General features: G+C 41.8%; 1 protein-coding gene across 3 annotated transcripts in view; it reads right to left on the minus strand.

Moving 5' to 3' along the window:
- The window catches only part of nrxn1a (neurexin 1a), a 1,876,664-nt gene that overhangs the window by 20,664 nt on the left and 1,837,825 nt on the right, over positions 1 to 18,175 (minus strand). For all 3 annotated transcript variants that reach the window (XM_078229844.1, XM_078229842.1, XM_078229843.1), the window contains one exon: positions 3,333 to 3,411. In XM_078229844.1, the coding sequence (XP_078085970.1) occupies positions 3,333 to 3,411 (79 nt within the window). The remainder of the gene's footprint in view (positions 1 to 3,332; positions 3,412 to 18,175) is intronic.

Genomic DNA, 18,175 nt, shown 5'->3' on the forward strand with positions numbered 1-18,175 from the left:
GAGCTTCATAAATAAAGGTATCAAGTACAAAGGCAGGGAAGTTATGGTGAACCTTTTGAAAACTTTGGTTAAGCCACAAAAAAAGCATTGTATTCTGTCCACGGTGGCACTGCTGCCTCATGGTGCCAGGGACCAGGGTTCGATTCCGGCCTTGGAGTTCTGGCCTCTGACTGTCTGTATGGAGTTTACATGTTCTCCCTGTGTCTGCGTGGGTTTCCTCCAGGTGTTCCTATTTCCTCCTACCATCGAAAGATGTGCAGGTTAGGTGGATTGGCTGTACTAAATTGCCCCTTAGTGTCCAAAGATGGGCAGGAATTAGCGGAGTATATGCATGGGGTTACAGGGATGGGGTGGAGGGGGGGATCTCAGTCAGATGCTCTGTTGGAGAGTCAGTGCAGAATGCAATAGACTGAATGGCCTCCTTCTGCATTGTAAGGATTCTATGATTCTTGTCACCACACGTTAGACAGGGTGCGAGAGTTCCTGAGAGGATGCGGAAGAGATTTTCCAGAATGGTTCCAGGGATGAGGGATATTAACCAGGAGGTTAGATTGGAGAAGCTAGGGATTTTCCTTCTTGGAGTAAATGAGATTTGGATGTGGGGGGCGGTTAGGAGGGTTTGATTTGCGAGTGGTTTACTTCTGGTTGTCTTCTGGTCCCACTGAAGGCGAACCCCATGGCAGATTCCCTGACAACGGGATAGGCTAGCCATGCTTTATTGGTGGGACTGGAAGATCTCACCAGTTACCAATTGTGAGCCACCTCCACTGCCGGCCAACACATCTTAGGCGGCCAGAAAATCGCACCCGAAAAAAAAAGCTGTTCCCATTAGCTGATGGTACAAGGACTAGGGGACACATTCACGGATTTGGGCAAGGAATGCAGGGTGGCGTGAGGAAGAACATTTTGAGACATCGAGTGGTAATGGCCTGAAACTCACTGCCCACAAGGGTGACATAAGTGGAGGCGAATAATGATTTCAAAAGGAAATTGGATGAGCTCTTGAGAGAGATAAGCTTGCAGGTTCACAGGGAGAGAGTGGGGAAATGAAAATTCTGCACCCTAAAGTCTTTATAAGATAATGAAAATAAAAGTAGTTTTGGATGCAGCAATAGTGATTCAACAGCCCGTTTTACACCCTGCCTGCTATCCATTTATATTCCAATTGAAATAACTGTTGGGCATGGTGTAAAAAGGGATGCTAATTTCCCATATTTTGCTATTGCCCAACACAAACTGCATCCCAACAGTCTTATTCTTTCCATTGATTTTGAACCGTTCCAACCGAGTTTCTCAAAGCTGAAAGAAAATTACAATAATGGTTGTCTAATGACAGAGAATATTGTACCAATGCTATGCCGCAGAATGATAGGATTCAGCTCCTTGACCCTTGAAGTAATTGCCCTATCTCAGCTTGGGTAATTATGTGCTTTCCTATGGCGAAAGACTATAAGGAAAATTGCCCATGGTTGCAGGTGCAAACCTTATAGCACCTGGATTAAAAGTGGCAATGGGAGAGGCAAGAGAAATGAACTGCATGCCTAACTATTTAGTTTCGAAATGAAACATACTCCTGGAGTTGAGCAAAGGGGAAAAACAAAGAAGGAAACTAAGTGATGACATTTTTCAAAAAGGGCATCTTTGGGAGAATGTAACAAGTAAAAGGATGTGAAAAATAATTTAGACTGGGAGTAAAATGTCCTCTTTGCTATAGTTTTAATGTGACAGTGTGAAGCAGTGATTCTGTCACTGACAGATCAGCCCAAGGGACCAAAGGATTTGGTATGTTTGCTGAAAACTTTCTACTGAGTGACTATAAATCACTCGTTGAAAGTCAAGCAGAAATGGAAATGTCCCCAGTTACAGATTTACATGAATATATGCTGAAAGTGTACAGTAATTTCGACACTGACCTGTGTTTCAAATGAAATATGTGCTGAGGGCAACATGAAATGTTGTTGGTGTTAGTGTTTGCTCTGCATGATGTGCAAGTGTATGGTACGTGCACTTATTTCTATTTGTTGATATGTGAACCTGTCAGAATGTATGAAGTAAGCCCAGTCTGTTGACACATCTGAATGTGTGTGTGGATAAAAAATGGGTCCTTAAATATATCTATGAATGTTTGCGTGCATTTGTGTATTCGCTTAAATGGTAAAGTTTTTGTCTGAATGCCTGTATAAGTCTCAGAGTGTCGGGATATAGTTTGAGGCTAAAGAATCATAGAATCACTGAATCTCTATAGTGAAGAACGAGGCCATTCGGCCCATCGCGTCTGCACCGACCACAATCCCACCCAGGCCCTAGACCTGTAACCGCACATATTTAAGCCCCTAATCCCCCTGAGACTAAGGTCAATTTAGCAATCCACCTAACTGCACATCTTTGGACTGTGGGAGGAAACCGGAGCACCTGGAGGAAACCCACACAGACACGGGGAGAATGTGCAAACCCCACAAAGACAGTGTCCCGAGGCCGGAATTGAACCCGGGTCCCTGGTACTGTGAGGTAGCAGTGCTAACCACTGTGCCCCCGTGCCGCCCCAAAGATACAAAGATATATATGTTTGAATGAATTGTTATGTATTCCGCCAATATTCATGTATATAACAGCATATTTATGCCTACATCCCTGAATGTTACATGGCTGTGTGTTTGAAGGAATGCATGTAGAGTTGGCTGTGATGCCACTATTCCCAGCTGGAAAAGAGATGATTTGGTAATAACCTGTCAATCATGCCTGCAGACTGCACCGCTGTAAGTGATTAGGATTGATTTTGCATGCATAATTCGTATGCAAGTGTACTCCACTCACGGCGATTTTCTAGTGAAATAATCAATTGTAACATTTAGCTATCATTCAATCACTCAATTTTATTGGAGAGCTAACTCTGTTTTTATTTTGAGAAATGGTTGCAGTTTCAGTAATAAGTTTTTGCTTCCTTTATCATAGAAATTCCTTTCAATAGCCTCTGTAGATTGTTTGCTGTAATGTGTTGCTTAAACAAACCTTGTTTGCAAAGTAAATAGACGTTGTTTGAATCTATAGTAAGTCGAGCTCCACCTCCAACTCATTGACTAAGAAAGTGATGCCACAGAACTCTGGTGCAGATTGACTGAGGTGCCACATCATTGTCACATTTTAAGACATCACTCTGTAAGCCCTTTAGCTGCCGACTTGACCTTTAGCGACTTACAACAAAAACCCTTTAATACCTTCAGTGACCGAACAATGAAACCCCTTCCATTTATCAAGCAAACATACATAGCATGCAAACACACTATCACAGAAACACCAAGAAAGAGTAATAAAAATGGACTCACCCAACCCACCTGAGCTTGGCTCACATTCATCAATGTCCTCATCATCGCTAGGACATTCAGCAGAGGCGACCAATAGATCATCTGTGCTCTGTGATAAAAAAAGGCTGAAAGTTACCGTCTTCTAATTCCAAATATTCATACAAAATTAAAATATTACAGAAGTTAAAAAATGAAAATAAAACACACTATCAATATTTAGAAACGTGTTTAGATATTTGTGTTGTGACTTATACAGTCAATATTTTATTATCCTCACCACAGCATGAATGATATTCCGAATCAAGTGTTTCATTTGAATTAAATTCAAATAGCGAATTGCTATTTTATTGACAACTGCTGTCATAATTGCTCAGAACCTCTGCATATAATTCTGTGCAACAACCATTGTCTGTGCTTTTGCTCTCTCAGCTGAGAGATGATAAACACAAAAAGAACATTTCAGAAGTCTTTCAGACAAGGGCATTGTGAAAACCTTTTTCTGGACTGGCAGGTCAGATAGGGATTAGAATGCAGAATGTATGATTTGTTTTCCAATGCAGGGAAATATAAGCACTGCAGTAAATTTCCAACACCAAATTCTGGATATATAATATGGTTTCAACGGGAACTGCAGAAAATGAGTCCAGTTTATGTGAAACAAAATGAGTTTTACAGTGAAGGTCAAACATTTGTGGGTAGCTCAGGGATTCAGGAAGAGCATACAGTGTGAGATGAAAACCCAAACTGTTTACTGTGGGATTAGTTAACCATGTGTAGTACAAACTATTATCTGGATCAATGACTCAATTCAAGAATTCCATTAATTTTCCAAATTTTTGTTTCATGTTAAAAGAAATGCTGAATAATTGCACCATTTGTTGATGAAGGATACAGAACATTGCTTCTGTGAATCAGGAATGAACTAATATTGCAAAATTACATTTTTTGTGTCAAGAAAAATAATTCAATTAATACCAAGAGTTAGCAGTGCAAAATATTCTGTGTTGAGGCTTGCCAACTGAAATAAGTCTTTGGTGATTTTTTCCACTGATGCATAAGAATACACAAATTAAGAGCAGGAGCAGGCCATTTAGCCCCCTGAGCCTTCTCTGCCATTTGATAAAATCATGGCTGATCTGCTTGTTGCCTCAGTTCTACTTTCCTGTCTGCCTCCTAAATGCTTTAACTTCCTTGTCAATCAAGAACCTTTCCAACTCAGCCTTAAAAATATCCAGTGATCCAACCTCCACTGCTTGCTGAGGAAGAGAATTCCACAGACTGAGAGAGAGAGAGAGACACGCAGAGAGAAACAAATTCTTCTCAGCTCTGTCTTACATGGGAGACCAAGGCTGGGATTCTCAAATTTCTTCTGTACCCGCCCCGCTGCCAACAAGGATGGAGAATTTGGTGCTCAGCCAAAACTCCATTCACTGCAGTGGCACCAGAGAATCCCAGTCGCAGTCAAGGCCGAAGGTTTACAGCACATATGTTTCAATAAGATAGCCTCTCATTCCTCTAAATTCCAATGGATACAGGCTCAATCCCTCCATCCCAGGAATCAGTTGAGTGAACCTTCTTTGAACTAATTCTAATGCAATTATTTCCCTTCTTAACCAAGGAGACCAAAATTGTACATAGTACTCCGGACATGGTCCCACCAAGGCCTATATAACTGCAGCAAAACTTTTCCAGTTTCACATTCCATTCTCTTTACAACAAACTAAAACTTCCATTTGCCTTCCTAATCACTTGCTGTACCTGGACACTAACTTTTGGTTGATTCATGTACCAGGACACCCAAATCCATCTACACCAGGCCTGTCCACCATGCGACCAGTGGGCCACTACACAGCCTCCTAGGCTTCTCTATTCAGCCCGCAGGCTTATGTTCAAAACATCAATCAGTGAAAGAGCTGCCCCTCCAATCACAGGTCGTTTGTCAGTGAGAGAGTGTGTGCGCTGTGAGTGTGTGTGTGTTGTGACAGTGTGTGTGTATGTTGTGAGTGTGTGTTTTGAGTGAGTGTGTGTGTGTGCTTTGAGAGTGTGTGTTGTGTTGTGAGTGAGTGCATGTGTGTTTTGAGTGTGTGTGCGCGTGTGTAATGAGTGAGAGTGAGTGTATTGTGAGTATGTGTTGAGTGAGTGTGTGTTATGAATGATTGTGTGTTGTGAGTGTGTCATGAGTGAGAGTGTGTTTGTGTTGTGAGTGTGTTTTATGTGAGTATGTGTGTGTTACAAGTGAGAGTATCTGTTGTGAGTGTGTGTTGTGAGTGCATGTGTGTTTTGAGTGAGTGAGTGCGTGTGTGTTTTGAGTGTGTGTGTGTAATGAATGAGTGTGTTGTGATTGTGTGTTGAGTGTGTGTTGAGTGAGTGAGTGTGCGCTGTGTTGAGTGTGTCGTGAGTGTGTCATGAGTGAGAGTGCGTGTGTTGTGTGATTGTGTGTTGTGAGTGAGAGTGAGTGCGTAAGTGTGCGAGTGAGACAGTGTGTGTGTATGAGCGCGGGTGTGTGTGAAAGTGAACATCTGTCTCACTCCCAATCTCAGGGTTCACACTCTCCCTCACTCCCATACACCAACACTTACACAAATCCACACAGTGAATAAGTACCGAGAGTGAGCCAGAAAAACACATTTTGACCCTCTCACATGCTAATGGTTATCTTTATTAATGATTCAATATTTTAAATGATCAATTTATTGCCTTGGCATTGCTTTATTTTTGCTCAGCAAGTTATTTCTTTTCTTCACACCTCAACATTTTATTGAAATCCATGTTTAATGTGGTGTCAAACTTTATTTTTTCAAAATTTGTTCATTGGCCCCTGGAGTGACAAAAAAATTGAAATGTCACCCTTTGCATGCAACAGTTGTACAAGCTAGCTCTGTACCAAGAGTTCTGCAATCTCTCTCCATTTAAATAATACATTGCTTTTCTCTTCTTCCTACCAAAAGTGGAGAACCCCACATGTATTTATTGCTTTGTTACAGTTAAGAGAACAAGTTCACTATACTGATAAAGTTATGAGGCACCTGAAAATATAATCAAAACTGACAGGTGCCTTCTATTTTCATTTCTGTCCCTACCTTAATCCATCTGACACCATTATTCATTTTTTAAACTTCAAGACTTTAGTTTTCCAATGCCATGTTCCACCTTACACAAACTCAAGTGTCCAAAAGTCCTCCATCCACATCTTGTCCATCACTAGAGCCTGCTTAGCCATCAACATGCCCGCACTAATTTTAACATACATGTCTTCAACATTCCCTGGCTAAATCTTGCTATGATGTGGAGATGCCAGCGTTGGACTGGGGTAAGCACAGTACGAAGTCTCACAACACGAGGTTAAAGTCCAACAGGTTTTTTTGGGAGCACTAGCTTTCGGAGCCCCAAGCCCCTTCTTCAGGTGAGTGAGGACTTGTGTTCACAAACAGGGCATATAAAGACACAAACTCAATTTACAAGATAATGGGTGGAATGCGAGTCTTCACAGGTAATCAAGTCTTAAAGGTACAGACAATGTGAGTGGAGAGAGGGTTGAGCACAGGTTAAAGAGATGTGTATTGTCTCCAGCCAGGACAGTTAGTGAGATTTTGCAAGCCCAGGCAAGTCGTGGGGGTTACAGATAGTGGGATATGAACCCAAGATCCTGGTTGAGGCCGTCCTCATGTGTGTGGAACTTGGCTATCAGTCTCTGCTCAGCGATTCTGCGTTGTCATGTGTCATGAAGCCCGCCTTGGAGAACACTTACCCGAAGATCAGAGACTGAATGCCCATGACTGAAGTGTTCCCCAATTGGAAGGGAACACTCCTGCCTGGTGATTGTTGAGTGGTGTTCATTCATTCGTTGTCATAGTGTCTGCATGGTCTCACCAATGTACCATGTCTCGGGACATCCTTTCCTCCAACGTATCACGTAGACAACGTTGGCCGAGTTGCAAGAGTATGTACCGTGTACCTGGTGGATGGTGTTCTCACGTGAGATGATGGCATCCGTGTCAATGATCCAGCACGTCTTGCAAAGGTTGCTGTGGCAGGGTTGTGTGATGTCGTGCTCACTGTTCTCCTGAAGGCTGGGTAGTTTGCTGCGGACAATGGTCTCTTTGAGGTTGTGCGGTTGTTTGAAGGCAAGAAGTGGGGGTGTGGGGATGGACTTGGCAAGATGATAGTCTTCGTCGATGACATGTTGAAGGCTCCGGAGAAGATGTCATAGTTTCTCCGCTCCGGGGAAGTACTGAACGACGAAGGGTACTTTGTCCACCGTGTCTCGTGTTTGTCTTCTGAGGAGGTTGGTGCGGTCTTTTGCTGTGGCACGTCGGAACTGTCGATCAATGAGTCGAATGCCATATCCTGTTCTTATGAGGGCATCTTTCAGTGTCTGGAGGTGTTATTACATTGCTATTACATTGTCTTCCAAATTTCCATGTCAGCCTTTGCCATTCAGTTGTTTAATTCTGCCCTCCTAAGAGCTAAACTAGATGACTAACACAGAGGGATTGGGCCTACGTAGTGTGCTCCTTTGGAGGGTGGGTGCTGACTCGATGGGACAAATGGTCGCTTCTGCACTGTAGGGATTCTATGATTCTAAAATGGAGGGTCGTCGCGTGACTAGCTTAGTTCAAGGTAAGTGGGGCAAGGTTCAATACAGATATGCGGGGGACGTATTTTACACAGAGGGTGGTGGGGGCCTGGAATGCATTACCAAGCAAGGTGGTTGAGGCAGACACACTAGAATCATTTAAGATTATCTAGATAGCCACATGAACAGACTGGGAATAGAGGGATACAAACGGATGGTCTAGTTAGGAACACATGATCGGTGCAGGCTTGGAGGGCCGAAGGGCCTGTTCCTGTGCTGTATTGTTCTTTGTTCTTTATGCCCTCAATCCAAGTATAATCCTACCTGCCCGGGTGCAGGCAGGGTCAAACGTTTATTGCAAAACAATTTTGTCCTTCTGAATGCAGAATGCGTTACTAACATGGGATTACGGTAGATCAATGTTTCAAAAAAGTATCAGTTTACAAATTAACAGTTCATACTTGAGATTAGCTACAAGAAATTGAATCCTGTAAAGTCCTATTGAACTCTGTACAATTACATTTATTTTCATAATTACACATCTGTAATCTATCCAGAAGTACTGCAGGCTCCAAAATGATAGAAAAGGGACCAATGCTGAACCAAAATTTTATGGAGTCCCCATATTCCACTGAAAAATAAATCTCACTGCTGCAAACCGTATTTTTTGCATATCAGGTATTTCCCCTGCAAAAACAGTGATGGGTATATCACAACAATTAACTTCAAACAAATGCATGCCCCACTGCAACTTCAATCTTATTTATCACCCAGGGTGTATCATGCTCTATAATTCCAGGGTGATTATATGCTGTCAGTTTTTGTGGATTAAGTCAGCTTTTGTTAGATTTCTAGATTGACATGCACATATTGTACAGATGCAAGTTATTATCTTTTATTTGTTGTGAAATTGCAGTACATACTCAAGCCGAAAGTCAGTATAGAGAATACATTTATTACTTTGCTATAAATATCGAACTTATCACTTGCTTTTACAATGGGGAATGGTAATGGGGGAGGGAGAGGAATAAATCGTCAGTTTGCTAGTAATTTGCTTGCGAGCTTCTCTGGCTGAGCCCTACAATCCATCCCTCATTGCCCTTGAACAGAGCATTTCAGAGTCAACCACATTGCTGTGTGTCTGGAGTAACATGGAGACCAGACCGGGTGAGAATGGCAGATTCCCTTCCCTCAAGGATATTATTTGGAAATAGTATGGGGTGAAATGGGGAGGGTTCAGGAAGAGGATGAATACACAGAATATACTTCACTCACAGTCTTTGTGCATCAGCTTCAGAGAAAACAAATTTTAGACCTACCAAATAAATGCCCCAATTGACCTGAATGACATCCAGACAGATTTCAGACTCAGTGGGATTGGGCCTACGTAGTGTGCTCCTTTGGAGGGTTGGTGCTGACTCGATGGGACGAGTGGTCGCTTCTGCACTGTCGGGATTCTATGATTCTAAAATGGAGGGTGGTCACGTGACTGGCTTAGTCAAGGGACTACTTGGGCAAGATATGAATCTCTCACATCAGGGAAGAAAGAACAAAGGTAACATTGCTAGTAGAAAATAAACTTGCTCGCTCCCAAGCTTTTGGTGCAGTGTAAATAAAAGGGATGAAGGAAAAGAACAATAGGTGCAACAGTCAGCAGAGAGAAGAAGCTGCAGCTACTGAAGCCAGGGGATTCATCCTGGTGTGGCCTGGGGTTGGGAGAAGAATCCTCTGAATGGGCTTTATTGCTGGCAGTGGATTTGGGATACTCTCTGAAAACTGAGGAAGTATCTTTAGATAGAAAATTCTGGATAAACTCAGCAGGTCTGGCAATATTTGTGGAGGGAGAAACAGAGTTAACGTTTCAAGTCCATTTGACAATCGACAAAAGGGTCTGCAGAAGGGTCATAAGGACTTGAAGCATTAACCCTGTTTCTCTCTCCACAGATACTGCCAGACCTGCTGAGTTTATCCAGCATTTTCTGTTTTTATTTCAGATTTCTAGTATCCGCAGTATTTTGCTTTTATTTAATCTTTAGGTGGTCATTCAAAGTTACTGCTCAATGAAACGAAGGGGGTAACATGAACCCATTGAAAGGCTTAAATGACTGTGGCCTGTTTACTATAGGGACGCGATTCCATAGAGAATGAGATGTGGGAGGAACATAAAATAGGAATGTTCCTTTCTGTATTTTGAAGTATATGTTGCCAACAAAAATAGTGCTCAGGTTGTTGTGTTTTTTTCGTCATTAGTCACAGTAAAATCTTAAAACATAAGATCTCGCTGTTTCATTCTTTTCAGCTATGAATTGGAAGGTTGAATTCCTTTTTAAGCATCATCAGTCTCAATGGGATCGTAACACGTGCTAAGCCCATGTTTCAAGTGTGCATAAAAAAGTTAACATATAAAAATGGAGAAAAAGAAAGCTCATCATACTATTACATATACAGGCAAAAATCAGCCAGGTGTGAAAATAAAATCAGAAGGCAGTTCACGTGAGGGACAAAAAAAAATCAAATTTCATTTTGAAGGAGTAGATTAACTGAGCAATTTTCCACCCAACACAGTGTAATTTCAATTTAATTTACTGTATATGAAGCTGATCTGTATGACTGGTTGTTGAAACAATTGAACAGAGCAACTCAGATATGTCACATAAATCAATCTCGATCTTTGATTTGCTTTCCCTGGTGTTTATCACCTTCCCCACTTTAAAACCCATGCCTGGCTATATAGGAAAGAGTTCAGATGTAAGTGGGAACCTTGTTACAGCAGGCAAGCCTCATTACTCCACTTCAGTATTAATAATCTGTGATATGGACAGAAAATGAGTTATGAATGTGCAAAACCCGAGCAGCTTCTTTCATTGTAGAAATAGAGGAAATAGAGGACGGCACGTCATTTAAAAAAAAATGTATGGTGATACCTTTGGGAAAAAAGTAACCGCGCCCCAAATCTTAAAACGAGTGGAATCAAGAAAAAGCTTCTTAAAATGTAATTTCCCTCACCAAATCGCAAAAGGGGCAAACTGGATATAGTGACAGAAAGATCAACATTTTTACAACATGAACTAATTGACTTTCTGGTCTCGGGTTTTATACATCAGCATGGATGGCTTTAATTGTAGAAATGCTGGGGAGCCAGTCATATTTAGCAGCATCCTGGAATTCAAATTAAACCAAGCACCAATGTAAAACAAAACCAATATAAAACATGCACCAACATTAAACTTGCCAAAGTAACTTCTCACTGGCAAATGTCACAAAATGTGTTTCAGCAGCTTCAACACAAATCCTAGGAGGCTGGATTCAGGCATATTTGTCCATAAGTCACCATAAATTAGTTTTCATTTTGGTGCTTTCATCAAGAATGACTGGCAAGGGAAATCTGAAAATTGTACAGTAAGGACCAAATGTGTCTATGACACTACAAAGTCAGTATAAAATAAACTTCAGCTTGCATCTGGCCTATACTATTCCTGAATTGCATAGCGTTTAATAAATCTTGGTGTACAAAATAAAAGTATTCAGATCCTAAAGTTAATATCCCTTACTTTAATAAGTTCATACCACCCAGAAAACCCTCCTGAATAACAAATCCTGCTGCTTTCTATTTCTGATATACTTAATTATGATTGCAGAAAGAGCTGTGCTGTCCTCCACGGCCCCACATTATCAACAAGGCAGAATTGGTCCCATCTTCTGACTCTCTGCTCTATTCCTTTCTTACCCAAACAGAAAGACTGGTGAAGCATAGGCACTTTCCATTAACTCAATAAGTAGAAGGCAAAATTAATTAAATAGAGACAGCAGAGAGTGCACATCAGATAGGGTGGGAGTCCATCAAGGAGTCAGTGTCAGAAGCACAAACAAATCATGGGCAATGTCTGTGTTGAAATAATGTTGATATGCAACCTCTTGTGGAGTGTATTTATCATTACCCAATTCCCGAACTCTAACTCTGGCCTTGAATTTTCAAATTGTGTATGACTTTGACAGATTCAAAAGACATTCTGTTCAACTGTACTTAGTTTCAATCTTAAATTTCATCTCTAAACAAAATTAATGAACATAAAATAGCCATGTGCTGTTAAATTTAGGTTTTTTTATATATTAAATGTTTCAAAAGTCAAAGGGTTTCTGGTAAATGATCCATCATACTACAAAGCATTCCATATAAAATGAGACCACAGGGGACATCAAAACTTTTACATTTACAAACCAAAACACTAATGCTTTTCACTAGTTTTTCTTGTCTTCACTACAACTTGGCAAAGATCACTGAAGGGGAAATGTTCAATATTGGTGGTTGTTCCAAATCCCATTTTATGCATATAATGTTGAAATTCCACTGTTGTATGGGGGCAGGCGGAAGCTTGATATTAACTATGACTGGTCTTGTAAATTGAGTTTGTGTCTTTATATGCCCTGTTTGCGAATACAAGTCCTCGCCCACCTGAAGAAAGAGCTTGAGGCTCCGAAAGCTAGTGCTGCCAAATAAATCTGTTGGACTTTAACCTGGTGTTGTGAGACTTCTTACTGTGCTTACCCCAGTCCAATGCCGGCATCTCCACATCAAATGAAATTAACCAAGGATAAAATCAGATTGAAAGCAAAAGTGGGCTTTACTACAGTCAGAGGAGATTGCAGCCTTTGCAAAATAATCTATTCTCATGGACCAGTGAAGAGAGTAAGAAGTCTCACAACACCAGGTTAAAGTCCAACAGGTTTATTTGGTAGCAAATACCATAAGCTTTCGGAGCACTGCTCCTTCGTCAGATGGAGTGGAAATGTGCTCTCAAACAGTGCAAACATCATCTCACGTGAGAACACCATCTACCAGGTACACGGTACCTACTCTTGCAACTCGGCCAACATTGTCTACCTGATACGCTGCAGGAAAGGATGTTCCGAGGCATGGTACATTGGGGAAACTATGCAGACGCTACGACAATGGATGAACGAACACCGCTCGACAATCACCAGGCAAGACTGTTCTCTTCCTGTGGGGGAGCACTTCAGCAGTCACGGGCATTCAGCCTTGGATCTTCAGGTAAGCGTTCTCCAAGGCGGCCTTCATGACACACGACAAAGCAGAGTCGCTGAGCAGAAACTGATAGCCAAGTTCCGCACACATGAGGATGGCCGAAACCGGGATGTTGGATTTATGTCACATTATCAGTAACCCCCACAGCTTGCCTCCTGGGCTTGCAGAATTGGACTAGCTGTTCTGTCTGGAGACAATACACATCTCTTTAACCTGTGTTTAATGTTCCCTCCACCCACATTGTCTGTACTTTTAAGACCTGGCTGGCTGTAGGAATTCGCATTCTAATCAGTATTCTGCAACTTGATTTTGTGTCTGTTTGCACTGTTTGAGAGCACATTTCCACTCCATCTGACGAAGGAGCAGCGCTCCGAAAGCTTATGGTATTTGCTACCAAATAAACCTGTTGGACTTTAACCTGGTGTTGTGAGACTTCTTACTGTGCTTACCCCAGTCCAACGATGGCATCTCCACACCAGTGAAGAGAGCCATCTCTTGCAAAATGTCATTTCACTTCCCAGGTACAAAATTTCAATCATGCTAAAACAGAATAATGTTTGGTTGTTCAGTGTTTCAATAATTGAATAATCACATTAAATCAAATTAAGTGAAATTATGAGCATATCTCAAAGGTTCCTTTTCTCAAATAACCTCCTTGATTGCCTCTGTTGTTTTACTCCACAAAAATAAAACCCTCATCTGGTGGATATTCTGTCTTCCCATCTCGCTGCAAATCAAATTCAAAATCCCGTCCTTGGATACAAATTTTTTTTTAAGGTTTTGTTTTCTCCCTCTCTCCCACCAGCCTGAATAGCCTGTACTTCTAATTCTGGAGTGATATGACATTGGCTCTTATTGACGTAGTCTACAGCCATTTCCCCTGACTCGGGAACGCCATCTCAGAATCTTTTCCCTTGCCTCATCCCCCCCCTACCTTTAAAGACCTCCTTCATCCTGAGATCAGTTTCTAACTATAAATCCTCTCCGTCAGCAAAACTGCCCATTTCGACCTCTTCAACATCGCCTGACCAAATTCTTGCCTCATCTCATTTGCTGCTGGAGTCCTCATCCATGCCTTTCTTACATTTAACTATTCAGTGCTTTCCTTACCGACCTCCCATTTTTCATCCAAGGTCCCGCCACACATATCCTAACTCACACCAAGTCCTGCCCACCCACCATCTCTGTGCTTACTGACCTACATCAGCTCTTGGTCCAGCAACACCCCCATTTTAAAACTCTCATCCTTGTTTTCAAAGCCCTCCCTGGCCTTCCCCTCCCTAACTTTGTAACCTCCTCCAGCCCTACAACCCTCCAACATCCCCATATTCTTCCAATTCTGCAGGAATTCAGTATTCTTGACTTCCTTTGTTCATCCTTTGCTAACAATGCTCTCAGCTGCTTAGGCTTTAAGCTCTGAAACTCCTCCCCCTAAATTGTTTCTTCCCTCTACCGTTCTTCCTAGGTTTAATGTTCCTGAGCTTTCACTGATGGACAATTCCTGGCTGTCAACCTGACTTGGGATAAAGTATGATGTGGAGATGCCGGCGTTGGACTGGGGTAAACACAGTAAGAAGTTTAACAACACCTGAAGAAGGGGCTTAGAGCTCCGAAAGCTTGTGTGGCTTTTGCTACCAAATAAACCTGTTGGACTTTAACCTGGTGTTGTTAAACTTCTTACTTGGGATAAAGTACCCAGGGATTTTTGATCTGGGGGCTTGGTAAGAATTGAGTCCCTGGAATGAGTGCAGAGGTGGGCTGGGAGGAAGGCCAGTCTCAGTGCTCCAGTAATGTGTTGAAGATTTAAAAAAAAACAATAAAACAGCCCTCACCCCTACTCCCCATGCCACATCCATGCTAACCCATGCCACCTCATGCCTCCATCAGTCCCCATGTCCCCTCACAAACTTCATATGAGTCTACACCCCTCTATCTTGATAGCTTGACAGTCCCAATGAGCTTGGCAGTTCTGATACATTTGTGTACATTTTCTGCACATTCATGTCTACCTTTAATTTGAAAGGGCACCTTTCCTCTCTCAAAGGGCAGTTCACCTCTCCCAAAGAGTATCTGACCTCCCCGAAATGTGTCCTGGTACCATATCCAAAAGAGTCCTTTATAATCTCTATGCTAACTTAGTGCCAACTCATGCTCCCACAACCACTGACCATCCCAACTCACCTCGCATCCTCCATGGGCCAACCTCAGGACCCATGCTGAGATGATATAAAATAAAGTCATTGTGTGCTGATGGAAAGACCATTAAAATAGAATCTCTTATCAATAAAAAACCCATTCACTGCAGCTAATTTATTTTAATCCCTTATGAAAAAAAACAATCATTGGATTTTATTGTTCCACTTCAAAGATCTTATAAGCATTTAAAGCTGTCAATGAATCTGTGAACGGAGAAGTGTCCTCCTGTGATAATGGAAGGTTATGAAATCGGTGATGCAGCACTATTCCAAAAATGATGACCCTCAGGCTTCTACCAACAGACAGAGTGAAATCATCACTTTTATTTGAAAAACACAAGTTTTTTTCTCAAATATTTAAATGGCAATGGTTTTTGGCAGTTCTTTTTGACAGTTCCAATGAGTTTGATGTTCTAATATGTTTATACACTTTTTATACACATTTATGTCTACATTTAACAAACCCAAAGAGCACCTTATTTCTCTCAAGGGAAGCTTACCTCTCTCAAAGGGCATCTGACCTTCCCCATAAGTGTCCTGGTATGATATCTAAAAGGGTGCACTGCCTCTCCAAAAGGATGCTCCACTTATCCAAGCAACTCTGCAAAGTTTAGATTTGTCCCAACCAGCTATAATGTGCAAGTGTCATGTTTTCCACTCTTGGCTGAGTAAAATAGACATGACTGGAGGAAGCTGCTGATTCATGTATGCAACTGCCTCCACAAACCATGGATGTGCAATTTGGAACCTGCCTCCAATTCCCTCCAGGTGTGAAACTGGTAGGTGCCCAGTTCAAGAGCGGGACATCTGGATTCAGGTCTCTGCAGTCATCTTTGTGACAATGGAGAGACTCTCCACCTATCAGGAAATGCAGGCCTTACTTCTTTGACCAAGCTTTCAGTCATCTGTTCCAAGCAGCCAGATTCTGGGTCTTACAAAGGAAGAAACATCTAAAGGTCATGTCCTAATCTTAGCCTGAAGGGAGACGACCATCGAACATGGGAGAGAAAAGACTTTTCCCCAGGTTAAACCATAGTAAAATGGAATAGTTTAGGCTGAGTTCCATCACGGGTTCACAGTAACAGTCAGTGATGTCATGAAAAGAAGTGACACTTACACTTGGGATCTGGGGGAGTCGGGGAGAAAGCAGGATAGAAAGAAGCAAGTGTAAAGTTGTGTCCTTATAACTGTCACAATGAAGTTTGAGTGTTTGCAGCTGCCAGTCTTTGGATATTACTGAAACTACTCCAACCCAACACAACAACATATAAACCAGCACTATTGTGTGAGACAAGCGTACCCTGAAATGTAATTGAAAAAGCATCTGGAGAGAAAAATAAATTCCTGATATATTTCTGTTTTTTTTATTCTCGGGGTCTTCTTCTTCAATGACAATAACTTACATTGACATAGTGCCTTCAATGTAGTAAAGCATTCCAAGGCACTTCAGTGGAGCATCATCAGACACCATAAAGAGATATAAGGATGGTGACTGAAAGCTTGATTCAAAAGGTAGAATTGGTGGCATGGTGATTAGCATTGCCTCACAACACCATGGACCTGGGTTTGTTTCCCGGCTTGAGTCACTGTCTGTTTAGAGTCTGCACGTTCTCTCCATGTTTGTGTGGGTTTCTTCTGGGTGCTCTGGTTTCTTCCCACAGTCCGAAAGATATGCTGGTTAGGTGCATTGGCCATGCTAAATTCTCCCAAACATGCGCTGGTGTGTGGCGACTAGGGGATTTTCACAGTAACTCCATTGCAGTGTTAACATGAGCCTACTTTTGACACTAATAAATAAACTTTAAAAAGGAAGAGAGAGAGGTCCTGAGGTGGGGAGGTTTATTGGGGCATGAATTCCATGCTTTGGGCCTCAGCATATGAAAGTTAAAGGTGAATGCGAACGACAATATGCATTTGTCTCAAGGAATCCCACTTGTAGCATTCCTGCAATTAATAGATCATTTTGAGACTGAAATTTTTACAAACTGTGCTACTTGAAGACAAAATCGTGGCAGTTACAAAAATCACAGAATTTATCATAGAATGTCACAACATGACAACTACTAGCCTTAGTTATAATGAATGGGCATGGTGGCACAGTGGTTAGCAGTGCTGCTTCACAGCACCAGGGACCTAGGTTCAATTACTGGCTTGGGTCACTATCTGTGTGAAATCTGCGCGTTCTCCCTGTGTCTGCGTGGTTTCCTCCCATAATCCGAAAGATGTGCTGGTTAGATGCATTGGCCATGTTAAGTTCTCCCTCAGTGTACCTGAACAGGTGCTGGAGTGTGGCGACTGGGGGATTTTCACAGTCATTTTGTTGCAGTGTTAATGTAAGCCTCCTTGTGACACTAACAAATAAACTTAAACATTCATAACTCTTACTGATGGTATTGTGGACAGGCATGCGTTTCATTAAAAGTTAAATATTGACAGGGAATTTTAGAACGAGGTACAACTGCCTGGAAAGTAGTTGTGCTTTATCTGTTACAATGCTCATGCCTTATTGGATTTTAAAAAATATACCAGAAGAAAGCACACTGAGACTTCAGCATATTGCCTTGATCTAAACCTTTACTGCATGTTCAGTGAGCAGTTGGTATTAAGCTAGCATTATACCTCCTACAGGAAAGGCTCCTGTTGCGCTGACAAGAAACAATCTTGGTTGTTATAATGGAAAATGGTTTAGGCTGGACTGGCAAGTTGATAATCTATCTGACTGTGTTCCTATCCCTCAAGTGTTGGCAACTTGGTTTGGTCAGCCAAAAGTCTGAGGTGCATGAGACCCATTTCCATACTTAGACCAAAGAAACTACAGGGAAATCCGGAAGGAGAATCTATTTGCACATATCCTTTCAGATAAACTCCACTTACCTAACTTCAGAAGACCGAAGCATAGATTGGCAGGAATCAAAGCCTAGCTGTCCACAAATGTGAACAGCAGCAATGTTGGAGCATAAATGGCTCAAATCAATTAGATTATTAAGCCAGAACATTGTTAAACTTCTCACTGCCCATTAGTATCTAGATGTGGAGATGCCGGCGTTGGACTGGGGTA

Source organism: Mustelus asterias, chromosome 15, assembly GCF_964213995.1.
Source record: "Mustelus asterias chromosome 15, sMusAst1.hap1.1, whole genome shotgun sequence".
Taxonomy (NCBI): domain Eukaryota; kingdom Metazoa; phylum Chordata; class Chondrichthyes; order Carcharhiniformes; family Triakidae; genus Mustelus; species Mustelus asterias.